The 15,184-nt window shown below is 33.3% G+C and overlaps 1 protein-coding gene across 1 annotated transcript in view; it reads left to right on the top strand.

Moving 5' to 3' along the window:
- Positions 1–14,941, top strand: part of LOC127879084 (isocitrate dehydrogenase [NAD] subunit alpha, mitochondrial-like) — a 37,130-nt gene extending 22,189 nt beyond the window's left edge. Inside the window, exons 10-11 of the mRNA XM_052425691.1 lie at positions 1,261–1,413; positions 14,379–14,941. Of these exons, the coding sequence (XP_052281651.1) occupies positions 1,261–1,413; positions 14,379–14,462 (237 nt within the window). The 3' untranslated portion in view covers positions 14,463–14,941. The remainder of the gene's footprint in view (positions 1–1,260; positions 1,414–14,378) is intronic.
- The last annotated feature ends 243 nt before the right edge of the window (positions 14,942–15,184 follow it).

Below are 15,184 nucleotides of genomic sequence, written 5' to 3'. Positions count from 1 at the left end.
TGATGATTTGTTTAGAAGATTGAGCTTAAGAAACAAAGTAAATGTCTAGGCATGTTTTGATAAATGAAAATACTTTAATACATATGAATACCAAACTTTTCAATAAATTAAGCTTGATATATGCATATGTTTTATTTGACTAAATAATGTATGACTGCATTTATTTACAGTCAAAGCTTTGGTTTTGCTGTTTAGAAACAATTACGAAATTATCACATAATGATTGGTGCAAAATAAAACAATGTTGTCAGTTAGCCTATCCAGCATTTATTGAAAATACTAATGCGCACATCTAAATGCATTATGCATAATCCAAGTGATACTTTTTTGTTTCTGTCTGTAGGGCACAAGGTTCAAAGTGATTGATTGTTAAAATCAATCTGTTATCCATCAAGACATGCAAGTTATTCCATCATTTGCAATTTTTCTTCAAAATACAGCTTGCTATAGTAATCTTAATAAATTTAGAATTCAGTTTGATTTAAAGTGATTCATTAAAAAAAATGAAAGAAGCATAGTTAGCACAAAATTGCAAAATCTTGCAACATAGTACATGAACAGTTAATGAAAAGAAATACAGTAAAACCCCATGATTCCCAAGTTGTCACGACCAAGAGAAATGTCAATTATTGAATTAAACATGTATATGTAATCTTAATTAGATTGATAGCCATTCATATACATGAAATGAAAACAGTTGTTATAGGGACCTCTCAACAAAATGTGATCAGGCAATTTTAACTTTTTCTGTAAACACAACATGTTTAATATTATCATTATATAATTAATATGTCATTTATTTTTTTAATTTTATAAAATGTTAAACATTTAGAAGTATTTTGTCAACAATGTATACTTGGCAAGCTGCTAAACACAATCCACTGTCATGCTTAAATTAATAAAGAATCAAGAATGATCAATATTCAAGAGTAATTTTTTTAGCAGTATAGGTGTGGAAATACATCGAACATGCAAATGATCAATTTGAAAGATCACTTAATGAATATATATGAAAACTCAAGATGGTACCTGATAAATGGGTTTAAAATAGTGATATTTAAAAATAGCAGAGAGGTTTGACAGATAAAAACCAGTACACAAATGCACTTATAAACATTTTTGCACTAACCTTTCAACAATAACAAAAAAGGCCTTTCAATGACGTCCCATTTGTTTTATCACTGTACCATTATTCATTATGTTTTTCAAAGTCATGGTCATAGTCACTGTTGGCACATGTGACCACTTGCCATGTTCCAGGTACATGGAACAGCCCCAGACATCGCAGGCAAGGACCTCGCCAACCCTACGGCCCTGCTGCTGAGTGCTGTGATGATGCTGCGCTACATGGAGATGGGCACCTACGCCAGCAGGATTGAAACCGCTGCATTGTCAGTTATCAGAGATGGGAAGGTATGTTCTTGTCATGATATTGTTTGCACACCCAGACTTAAAGAGCGTTCTTGAGATCTCCCCCATAGACACTAAGTACTTGTTCTATTCCCAGGAAACAGACTTGATAGCGTTTCAATTAAGCCTAAGGCTTTCAATGCTATCAAGCTAAAATAAAGAGGTTTAAACTAATTACTGCTCATAGCCAAGTTAATTACCCCTCACAGCAAAGTTTTTTGCCCCTCACAGCCAAGTTTATTGCTCCTCACAGTCATGTGTATTGCTCCTCACAGCCAAGTTTATTGCTCCTCACAGCTAAGTTTATTGCTCCTCACAGCCATAATCTGTAGTTTTATCAGAGATCCAATCAACAATTGTATGTAAAGGCTTTAATTAAATTAAATTTAAAAAGAGAAGGTTTTTAGTTATAAAATCTCTGTGTACAAAAATATTAATTGAAAAAAAAGTTATTCTAATAATGCTTGTAACTTGAAAATGTAAGATAGTCCAAATGTGGCCTGTTGCTGACCAGTAAGTATTGGCTAAATTGTCTATGTGCCCATTTTCACTTACAGCCTAAGTCATGGGTAGTAAAAATTCCTCAGAAGATAATTCATGACATCATATATGGGCTTTAAATACTTAAAATGAAAGTCATTATAAAAAGTGTAAAATAGGCTTTTAGAAAATGGTGGACAATGTTGTGTCTTATCTTTGCTGTTGTTTAATGTTATGGAATTGAGTGTTATGATTGTTTTAGTGTTTTTGTTTATATAATAATATTGTTTTAGAAAATGCACCGTATAAAAAAACTATTTCAAAAGAAAATGTTCATATAATAAAACTTATTTTACGGGCATCAACTTTTGATCATGTTTTCTGCTGTTCAATGGATTAACATAAATCACAATGATGGAGAACACTGTTTCTTGTGATGAAGGTAATTAATTGGCCATTTAAATTAAATTCTTGGTCTGTTGGATATCTTTTTGAATAAGACAATGAAATACATAGACGATTTTTTTTTCAACAATTAACTTTTAATCAAGGATTTAAATAAGTATTGCTATATTAAGTTGTCTGGATCTCTGAATTGAATGCTAATTTAAATTATGCCTCATGTAAAACTATAAAAAATGAGTATTTTATACAAAACTACTGAATATTTTTTTATTGCTCTGTATATAAAATTGGTAATGTTCAATATTTCTCAAATGTACACATGCTTGACATATTGACAGGATGATTTTGTTTGGCTATAAAGATAATCTTAACGGATATATAATTGATAGAAACCCTCATGCCATAGGCTTTTTTACATGCCTTTTTGTGATACATGTAATGATATTGTGAAACTGTTGTTACTTTCTGCATCATGCATTTTCCAAGTGTTTAGTCATCGATAATGAAATTTGTACAATGTATTGTAATGAAATGCCTCTTAATTTTGTCTGCGCCTGCCCATAGCTTTCCATCAGTATCATTGTATTTGACGCAAATAGTGCATGAATTTACACTGTTGCCATATTTTTCATACATACAAATAAAAACGAAAGATAAGAAATAAAATGTGACGTTGCTTGCAAGTAGATTTTTGCTTAATTGAACATTAACTGTTCATTATCATTGGCGATAAATTCTTTTGTTTGAGCCATCTGAATCCGGGACAATGAATATCTATGGTTAATAAAGTCCTTTGTTGACAAGACCTTTACTAATAAAAATGTCAGCATCAAAGGATGCCTGCTGTGTGATGAATAAATTATGGCAATACGCCAGTCTCCTGGAACACAATATTGCTGTTAAGGTTGACTTCAAAAGTACATGAACAAATGTTCAATACTGTGTTGTACATTTGGCGTCCCATAGATTTCAAAGCCTTATATCTGTGTTAAGATCAAGTCTGGATAAAAGCTTTCAAACAGAAGACTAGTTGAAAGCAAAACAAAATAGAGACTAATTAAAAAAAACACTTAAAATGGTGTTTGGATTCTAGCAAAATCTTATGGATTATGTTCCCCAACGAAGAAGTCAGGGTATATTGCTTTGCAATTATCATTCTGTCTTCTGTCAGTCCGTAGACCTTCATTTCAGCGCGATATCTGAAGAACTTCTTTGACCTTCAGCTATGCAAATTGCATTGCTCCAGCCTAGTCCTTATTTGAAGGGCGCCCCGTCCTGCTTTCCAGAAGCCCCACCCTGCCCTTCCCGCCCTGCCTTTTTATTATTTTTTTTTTTTTAAGACATATTATAATTTATAAATCTCTTATTGCATTGTAGACATTTAATTTGCATGGTTTAATAATAATGGAAAGAATATATTCTAACAATTAATAATAACATAAATATTAATATGCAACAGGGAACATTCTAGATACGACCGCACGCTCGAAAGTGCCCTTTTGACAAATTATGCCAGTTGAAAGTGCCCTTTTGATAAAATAGCCCTACTGCTCCTTTCAAATCCTGGCTGGAGCACTGTATTGGTATAATTGTTTATTTGGAGGAAAGGAAGCAGAATATTGGTTTTGAGAGCAACAGGTCAAATCTGGGCTTACTGTAAACGTATAGAAATTCGTCAATATGAAATTTCGTGGTTTAATGAAAAACAACTAATACGTTGACACGTAATTTCGTGGATTTCAAATTTTCGGGGAAGACTGACCGCCATAATAATTATACTTTTATTAAAACAACCAGAGTAATAACGAAGCATAATCTGCTAATCTGTGTTGACAGCAAGACTTGAGGTTAATGTGCACTGAAGCATGAAAGTGTTGCCGATAATTGTCGATAAGAGCGATAATGCGGCGCACTTGTAGGTCCCAGCTCGCTAATTGCCATCGATGTTGTTTTGACAATATTTGCACTTCTCAGCGGAATCTGTCCCCTAGTAGAAACACTTGAGTAATAAGATCCCCAAAATACATGTGTGAAAACGGTTATGTCTCTTTTAAATTTAATTTGCGCATATTGACATATATGATAAATCTGCAAACTGTTAATTTTACGACGTCACGTAAAAGAAATTTGTTTTTCTTCACAATCGGTAATGCTATTTATTATCTTTATTTACCATGATTAATAAAACGTACATTAGCGATGATGAATAAAAAAAAGAAAAAGTGTAATGTGAACTACTGAAGTGAAGTAACTATTACAAAAACAAATATCTCGGATAACTGACAACACAAGAAAATGTCGGAAATGACATTCGGAAATGACCGATTTAGGATTAAAAATGTATAAATAATCGTTGGTACTTGAATTCGTGGTTCAGTGGACCAACGAAATCCACGAAAATTCGTTTCACACGAAATTTAATGGTTTTACAGTATCACAGTGACTTTGTTTTCACCATATGATTGTGTCTTCAAAATGCTTTGACCTAAGATCATAAAAATTGGTTCAGTGGTTACTTCTGGGAAAGGGAAAAGGTCCATTTATTTTTATGTAACCAGATCAAAGTTTGGAATCAATAGCTCTTGTAACAGGAAATTGTGTTGTGATATTTGGGAAAAGTTTTGACCTGAAATCATTCAAATTATGTGAAAGGGAGTGAGACACATCTTAAGTTTGAGGACATAAGGTTAAAGTTCAAAGTCAGATGAGCTTCATGTTTTGTAACATTCATTTCATTTGTTCATTTAGGTTTTGTTTCTTGCATTTACATGTTTTTATTTATAACAGTAACATGCTGTGTTTTTTATCTTTATTTCCATATGCAAATTTTATGCAATTTAATTATAAATTTCAGTGGATTTAAATTCTGTCAGTGTCATAAAAGAAAAAAATGTAAAAATTCAAGTGCTGTTTAGTTTTTTGCTCTTTTTTTTTCATGAAGGTTATAATTCTGTCATTTTGCAAATGTTAAAGCTGAACATTTTTTTAATTTTCATAAATTTTCAAAACTTCCCTTTTTGACTGGTGTAGGTCTCTTGAAGGTTTCTTGTCAGAATGAAAAATTAGGTGCTTATAAAACAAAAGGATTCAGAAGGACTTTATTAAGTACCGTAATTGCTCTATGTTTTCGGACACTCTAAGTTTTCGGACACCCCTTTTTTAGCAAAAATAAGTATTTTTCGTGACTATTTTAGGACACACAAGTTTTTGTCCGTTATTTATGTCTCTAAGTTTTCGGACAGTATATTTTACAGCGCTATATTACCAAATTTCGAACCTGTTTTCGATATCTAATGACACTTCGATCATGGGGTTTTACAACCAGATTAACATCATAAAGCATTGCGGGTGCATGCCTGAGGGCAATGGACGATTACATTTGCGTTATTGTGTAAATAACCTTGTAAACCGGTATTAAACAATGGTTTCGCCCGATAGCATAAGCGTTATGACAATTACCATGGGTAGTGCCAATTAACAGTTCAATTATCTACCGCATTGGTACTACCCCTTCTCAGTAAAATAACTGTGACAAATACTAAATATATCAAATTGTGATGCACCCTATTACAAGTTTTACAAACAATGGAAGGTGTTACACAACAACTATCGGAAATGAACAAACAAAGAATTCATAGTTTGCTTTTTTATTTGCGTTAATTACAGGTTCATACAAGCGTGTATCGGTACATCACATGCTCATTTTTGAACTCGTTGGTCAAGGTACAACCTTGAAGTAACTTTCTGTCAAATAAATTAAGCATTTACAATTATTTAAAATGCAGTGCAAACATGTATAACTGTAATTTATACTATACGGCATGGTATTTTACAAGCGCGTGCTATTACCGGTAGTCGTTGATACAATTGACGCTATTTTCGGACACTTCCATTTTCGACTCTAAGTTTTCGGACACCTGTATTTTGTTAATATTGTTCGTATCTAAGTTTTCGGACACGAAAAAAATTAATTATTTTTAAGTGTCCGAAAACATAGAGTAATTACGGTAATAATAACATAAAAAGTTATAATAAAATTACCAGAAATATTAAATATTTAAGCATTTAACTGTCCAGGTAGTAACCAGTTGTGCACATAGCTAGTGAAGTGTACTGCACTTTTTCATTTAAAATAATGGTATTTAGTGTGTAATGACTCTAAAAGCAAAACAGCTAATAAGTGATCAATAACAATAAATGTGTTCTTTGTTTTAACCAAAGACCTATAGATAACACAGATTGGAAACTCTCCTCTTCGCGATAGCGATATGCGATAATATCTAACAGCGGACGCGGGTCACGTGACATTGATTTTGGAGATGCCGGTGTACCTGTAGATTCTTCCCTGTTCCAGCTACTGTCGGCCATTTTGTTATAAAGCAATCAATTATTCTTCCTAATTAGTCGTTAATATTTGTTGTCGTAGGGTATTCTGAGCATGATCTGGTAGTTTATATTATATTGATATTGTTATTAACAATCTTAATGTGTTAATTAGTGTTTTTAGCGCTCGGTTGTCAGTTTGCAGAGCAATGAATGTCTGAAAGCGTAACGTTACAAACTTCGCGTAGTGAGCAAAGTCGGTCGCTGAAAAAAGACATATTGAATATTTTTTTGTGTGAATTAATATAAGTATTTATTTTCTGTGTTGATAATTCTTAAGGTTTTGGTAGTTATTAATGTAATTTATTATTAATTAATCGGAATTTGAAAGAGAACACTGGATTCGTTCATTTTCGATAATTTTTGAAAAATTGAAAGGCCCGAAGCATTTTATTTTAAACATCTTCATTAAGCATCACATACTGATAACGTAAGATTTTTATGCTAGGTGAGATGTTAATCTATGTATGATTTATAAAAAGTAGACGAAAATGAGGTATTTTAAAGGATTTTGCCTTTGTACAATTTGTACTATTTTATACTGTTATTCCATTCAATCATTTTTCACACCTGTCGCCAAAGTGGTTTGTTTCTTTTTGACAAACTTTTCTATTTCTCATCCCATATCGTTGAAGAAAGATTTTTATGCGAGGCAAGATGTTAAAAGAGAATTAAACAATTGAAAAAATCTACACAATCAATATTGAAATAAGTCGATCAAAGCATTTATTATACTGTAATGTTGTTTTAATCAGAGACCTAGATCTATGTGTCCACATATATCTATCCGTTCTGAAATAATAATATTTTATAAGGTTTTAACTGTTTGAAATACCAAATTATACAAGAATATTTTATCAACAAAAGCCTTTCAAATAAACTATTCAACAGCATTCTCGCCGCGATTTGGAAGTTCTTAGCGCTTTTTCTTTAACGATCGCGGCATTATAAATTCTTATTGTAGGTAAATGAAATCGAGATTTTATAAAAAAAAAAACATAATTACTCATGTTTCTATGAAACTTTATTTTATAAAAATCGGATCATTATTGACCAAGTTACAACCGCCTTTCATAGCGCCGTAACATTTTCGCATAACTTTGCTTGATAATCGTAGCCGTTGCTACTGACGCGTCGCTATCTTATCGCAATCGTGATACACCGGCTATCTCCGGACTACTCCGATTGATTCATGGAATAAATCGTCTGCTGATCCTCAGTGTACTTATCGGTTTCTCGACCACGTGACCCCGCCGAGAGATAGCCTGATAAGGCGCGAAGTTTCCAATCTGTGTTATCTATAGGTCTTTGTTTTAACCCTTTTCCACATAGATATATTATTACCAACTCAATCGATTCCCTGAGGCACATTTTAGAGTTATCTATTAATTATCCAATAATCCAGTCAAATCTTGGCTTCCATTTATAAAAGCAAATGTGGTAAATGTTGACGATAATAGTGCTCAAGAATGTCATAAACACAAGTTTTAGATGGATTTTGGCATAATTTATGTTACTATTTAAAGCTTTGATCAAATAGACGTCTGATAATGATCGCCTGACGCGATATGAGCGCATTGTGCACAGTTCAAATTCCATCACAATGACTAAGCAAAAACTAAACGTTAATTTACATTTCATGTGCATATACAATTCATTTCTTAAAATCAGGAAAAAGTGAAATAAATGTTTTTGTAAATGAACATTTGTTTGTATTTAAATGATCAAAAGTATTTATATTTTGTGTTGTCTGTGTAAATTGGTTTGGTTCTAATTGCATTTTATCAATTCTTATACAAACATGTATCAATATTTTCATTTATTCAAGTAAGTCTCCTTTCCTAAAAACATCTTCGGCAAACTGTTTAAGTTATTGCAATATATTTACTTACATACAAAATCATTGTTTTGAGAACTTTTGACAGATGACACACACTTTGCCAAATTGTAAAAGGTATAATGCACTGGGCCTTGGATGTTTGGGGCTTGATTAGGCAATGAAAACAAAGAAGCTGATTTATGTATAAATTGGTGGATAAGATGCCTGGGGTACTTCCAACTGAATCGACCTTGTTGATTTGAGCAATAATGATGCTGAAACTACCTCAACAGCAGCACATTGATACATGAGAAGATAGGCATCCACAGAGCTTGCAGAATTGCCAGAATGTCTAGTTGCAGTTACTGAAAAAATAAATTGATGTGAAAATCTCAAGCACTCTAGAGACTCTGATTTCAATATTCAAGCGCAGATATGGCCTGTAGAAAGCACTGCCCACAACCAAATCTCCTAACCAGTGTCAGGGCAATCTCTGGAGCAACCCTGGCAGCTATAAAGTCACGCAAGGTTGGGCAGGCTGATCTGATGATATGCTTGATGCATATAGCATAAGACCCATCGTCGAATAACGCAGTTCAAATGTTGTTTTCCAATGAGCGCACATACATTTAGCTGCTGTTTTGTCCATCTGTTGTGTGACTGTTTATCTTGAACAGTTAGGGCATGTGTTTGTATAGTTCTATTTGTTTTTGCAGTTAAGAGTATCTTTTCTTATCCTCCATGTATTAATTTATAATTTGCATAATGGAATGTTGAAAAGAATGCCTTTTAGGCAACAACAATCCATTTATTTGTAATTGAAATGACAGTTGTGGTATTCTGTGACCATATGAAACACAACATGTGTCACTTTGTGGCTCAACATCATTTTTCAGACCTGACAAGAATGCAAAATATGGTTTGAATGTCCTCAATAAATGCATTGTTTAAAGGGAACCTTATGAAACTCAAACTTTAACATTTAAAAGTACACTATGAAATTATTATAAATGCCACTTAATATGAATAAATTAAGGCAGATATAACGCAATTAAATGTTTTAATTGTTTATTGAATTTTTGTTGTTATCATATGTTCTCTCATATAAGTGGTGGATTCAACAAAAATTATGTTCTTTAAAGCGGTAATTATGCAGAACCCAAATTTATAGCATTTATAAAAAATGAAATTGTATCCCCAAAATATTATAAAATGAAAGGGAGTTTGGAAGGAGTTGCCTTAGTTTTTATGCTCCCCCAAAATATTTGGGGGGAGCATATAGTCGCCGCTTCGTCTGTCCGTGTGTCAGTCCGTGCACAATTTTTGTCCGGGCTATTTCTCAAAAACTAATGACCAGAATTCAATGAAACTTTATGGGAAGCAAAACTACCAAGAGATGTGCATATTATCAGCGGGTTCCGGTCGGATGATTTTTCACAGAGTTATGGCTCTTTGAATTTTTTTCTTAACTCTACATATAGTGCAATTCTTGTCCGGGCTATTTTTCAGCAATTAATGACCGCATTCAATTAAACTTTATGGGAAGCTTCACTACCAAGAGGAGATGTGCATATTATCAGCCGGTTCTGGTCGGATGATTTTTCACACAGTTATGGCCCTTTGAAATTTTTCATTAACTATACATAAAGTGCAATTCTTGTCCGGGCTATTTCTCAGCAACTAATGACCGGAAATCAATGAAACTTTATGGGAAGCTTCACTACCAACAGGGGATGTGCATATTATCTAGTCGGATGCTTTTTCACAGAGTTATGGCCCTTTGAAATTTTCCATTGTACATATATTGCAATTCTTGTCCGAGCTATTTCTCAGCAACTTATTACAGGAATTCAATGAAACTTTATGGGAAGCTTCACTACCAAGAGGAGATGTGCATATTATCATCCTGTTCTCGTCGGATGATTGTTCACAGAGTTATGGTCCTTTGAAATTTTCCATTGTACATATAGTGCAATTCTTGTCCGAGCTATTTCTCAGCAACATATTACGGGAATTCAATGAAACTTTATGGGAAGCTTCACTACCAACAGGAGATGTGCATATTATCAGCCGGTTATGGTCGCATAAATTTTCACACAGTTATGACCCTTTGAAATTTTCTATAAACTGTACATATAGTGCAATTCTTGTCCGGGCTATTTCTCCCCAACTACTGACTGGAATTCAATGAAGCTTTATTGGAAGCTTAACTACCTTGAGGAGATGCGCATGTTATTTATGGGTTCTGGTTAGATTATTTATTTAGAGAGTTATGGCCCTTTGAAATTTTTAAGTTTCTAAACCATCCATTGTATTATATCGTCCAAAGTTATGCCCCTCAAGACGTTTCCTTTTATCTGAATATAAAATGCAATATTGTGACACAAAAAACATTTGGGGAGCATCTTTCATCTCCGACGGTTTCTTGTTTCCATTATTTAGTGGAGATTTCTTTATTATATAAAAAACTAAGTGGGCTGAGAACTGCTTAATTGTATTGATCTCTAAGCTCACCTGAGCATGATGTTTGTGCTCTAAGCTCACCTGAGCATGATGTTTGTGCTCTAAGCTCACCTGAGCATGATGTTTGTGATCATATTTTGTCTGGCATTTTTCGCGGAATTTTATTTTTTGTCTTGTTAACATTCTAGAGGTCACATTTATTTCCCATGCTGATGAAATTTGGTAACAACCTATCTCCAACAGATATCTTGTTGGAAAATGGGTCTGGTAAGTAAAAAATATTGTCACAAGGTCAAATTAAAGAAAAGGCTTGTGAACACAAGACATCACATTGCTGGCCCAGTCCTCATGAAACCTTCATAAAATGTTTGTCCATATGAAAAACATGGCAGCTAGTGACCTAGGTAGTTTCCCTTACTGGCAATGAGAAAACCTTCAAAAAAGCTTTTTTCTCTCAATAGCTTGATTTTAAGCTTGACTGTTTTCGGATAAAACCCAAGGTATTGTCATAGCCAGCTCGTTGTGTCGTGTCGTCCACGTCGTGCTAAAACCTTTACATTTTGTCAAGGTTTTGAACATTGGCTCTAAAATCGAAGTACTTCAACCTACAACTTTGAAACTTGGTATGCAGCTGCACCTTGATTAGTTCTACATTGCACACCCATTTTTGGGTCACTAGGTCAAAGGTCAAGGTCACTGTGACCTCTAAAAAAAAAAAAAAATCTGACAAGCTTTCATTTATTCACAACTGCACCTGCAGCCGAGCAGGCACCTGTTATGCGGTGCTCTTGTTTATGTGGTTATTGTTTTGAAATTGTGTTTGCATGCAGACCTAGTTTAGATTTGCATTTTGGAGCAGTTGAATCAATGTCACTGTTACTTAAAATAGAAAAATATTTGCTGCTCAATATTTTGAGTTTGGGTGGTGATATTGTGCAGAATTTGTTTGTGCATGAAGCAAACATGCGGACCTAGCTTGGGATTACACAATTATTTCAGTATCTTGTTGCATTCTTTTTATGATCATGCTCAAGTTATGCTTTGTTAAGCAACACGCTTGCGTTTAGTTTAAGTATTTTTGGAATTTTTGCATGAAAAAAAATGTGAATGTGTAGAAATTTAGTAAATAATATCGAACGAAACTTATTCACTTAATTTATTCTCCAAGCCTCTATTTTCATCATCTTTTTTGTTTTCATAAAAATGATTGTTTATTGTGTTTATGTTTCATTAGAGGTATAACTTACAAACGATAACAGTAACAAAAAATCTGTCATATGCGTGCAGATATTGAATACAATTTTTGACGATGCTGCGAAGCAGCTCGTCTAAGTTATCGTACCAAGAAAAAATTCTTCACAACGGCAACCTATGTAAAAGATCAAGCTAGTCCAATTGAGATAGCTCGATTTTTCTAATTGGTATACCTCGCTGATTATCATTCATAAAGGTATAGGAAGCTCAGCTATAAATAGGACAGATATTCTGGGAAAAAGATTTAATAATAGTTTGAAAACGTTAATTTTAAATCAGTTATATTCAATCCATTATATGTTAATAGATCAATGAAACAACTATGCATGTTCTGTATTGTATTTGACATTGTCGTGATTCAGTAAATACATTGCGAATTAAAACGTGTATAATTAATTTTCAACGCGATCATGAGTGTAAAGAAAACGAATTATTTCGAACCTGCCATTTGTAAACGTTGTAGCGACTATGGTATATAAACAGCATAATAGCCGTATAACATTTGTGAAACTCGCTCTTATGCGTGCTTTCTCATTTTGCATATTTAATAAACTTTTCAAACAGAAATTACAGAGCCACATCAGTGCACATACTATGTTTGATAATTCATTTGTATGTTGGAAATTGTTTGCTGTTTTAAACACATATTAGGTCATATCGCGGAGATTTAGTTAACCTTACCATGTGTTCATGGGCGAACTCACGTATTCAAGTGCTCTTACGACTATATGCTCATACCTCCTTTCGGGAATCATCATGAAATTATTGCCGTACTTAACGAGCAAACATGTCTAAGCTTATCGAATTAAAGAAAAAAAACAATAATCAAAAGTGAAAAATTATATGTCCATGCACATGGGCATGTGAAATCACGTCCATACACATAGCATCAGTAACTTAGGAAAGGAAACAACGAAATATAAAGTTTGGTATGATATACATGTGAAATTAAAGAGCATGGTGGAATTAAAGAGCATGTCAAGTTTTGAATTTATATGCTGAAACATAATGTTATAACCCACACACGTTTTACTGTAACAGAACGTTTTTTTAAGATAAGTGGTAGAGAAAATACACATTGAATATCTTTTTAAAGATATTTCTTGTTATATTTGATCGAGAATGTAACCCGCCTCCAGTTTCGCTGAATGGATCAAGTTCTCCACGGGTACTACTTCCCCGTACCCACATTTTTTTCCTACCCTACGTTTTTCGTACCCAACTTTTTTTTCACAACCAATTTGTTTTCGTACCCAAATTTTTGCCCGTACACAAATTTATTATTGTTTTCCTACCAAAATTGTGCTTCGAATATATTGTAACCAAATTTTTTTTCGTACCCAATTTTTTTGGCATAATTTTTGTATCCGAAATTTTCGTACCAATCAATACGAATTGATCAATATGTCAATCCTCTTCAAAAGCATTGTCACACCAGTACTGTCAGTACTTTGATTATGAATGTTTACTGTCATACAAATGGTCATATGCCATCGTCATCTTAACATATCTCATCAACCAGCCATGAGGGTTTTTTGCTCAGTTTACCCTTCAGCTTGCTATTTATTTCGTGTAAGCATACTGTTGCCATTTTGCTGCCAAAGACATACACAGAATAATTTATCATACAAGTAAAGCTATTAAAAATCTGCATGTGATTCACATCTACACCCTAAATTGTTTTGCTCTCGAAGGGACCTGGGAGGCATATAATTTCTGTACTGTCGTTTAATCTTTCAGTCCCCAAGCCCTGTCTTCTGCTCTCTGACTCAACAAGTTTTCATCTGATCATAACCAAACTTTTTGTTAAATACACAGCCTAATCTCACCAGTCACTTATGGTCCTGTAATTTCTCAAAATATGACCGTTTGTTGATTTCTGTTCTTTAACTCTAACTAATTTTTGGTCATCAAATGTTTTGAAAATGTATATAACACAAGACTCAGTACAATAACCAGGCTTTTTAGAGTTATTGCCCTTCAAAGGTCAATTTGTTCAAAACAACATGAAAATTCATGTCTTGGTCATGACATCGCCAAATATTGAAGGATTTTAAAATAACTTCAACATAAAAAATGGACCCCCAGCAATTTTTTCAGGTTTTCAGACATTTTCAACTTGATTAGTTTGATTAATGCATACATATATCTTATTTCATTTCAGACCCTGACTGGTGATCTGGGAGGGAAATCCAAATGCTCGCAATTCACTGAGGAAATTTGTCGGCGACTCAAAGAATCAGAATAAGCGTGCATTTAATTAAACTTAGTATGCTTTTAACCCTATTGTTATGTTAAAGGTTCACCGATTTATCCAGTTTGGCATTAAGTATTTAGAAGCAATGAATTTTGTATGTGTTTTAGCAGTAATTAGTAATGTTTCATACATGTTTGAAACATACATGTAGTATATATTTGAAACATTGTATTAGTGTTTAGAACAGAATCTCATGCAAAAGTCAAGAAATTTATGTTGAACGCTTTTACATTAAAAATATGGTAAACACAATTAGGATGAAATATTTTAATCCAGAGAGACAACTTGTAGAATCCATCTTTAATATTTAAGCTCTTAAGTTTAAGTTTTGCTTTTTAATCACAACTTGTATGCTCTTTAATATAACAGTTCTAATTATTAATTGTTGACTGCAATATTTTGTGTTCAAAATTTAGTGAAGATATTGTTGTTGATGTTGTTTCCGAATACTTATAAATTTCCCCTTACAATGCTGTTGTTGTTTTATGCCCCCAAGAAGTCAGAGTCATCAAGAATTGCACCTCTGTCTAAACAAAAGTCCCTGTGCTTTCAAGTCTTCTGTAATTACTTGGTGGATCACACTCAGACTGTGTTGAAAGACCTTATATATATATAGTCCCAAAGTTTGGTATGTTTTAAACTCCTCTTACAGCTTAATTGATTTCACTCAATTTTTCATGAACAAAATGTGTGGATAATTTTTTAGAAAGGTA

The sequence above is a fragment of the Dreissena polymorpha genome, chromosome 4, assembly GCF_020536995.1.
Source record: "Dreissena polymorpha isolate Duluth1 chromosome 4, UMN_Dpol_1.0, whole genome shotgun sequence".
Classification (NCBI taxonomy): Eukaryota; Metazoa; Mollusca; class Bivalvia; order Myida; family Dreissenidae; genus Dreissena; species Dreissena polymorpha.
The sequence above is the reverse complement of the archived record's forward strand: the minus strand, read 5'-3'. Positions and strand labels throughout refer to the sequence as shown.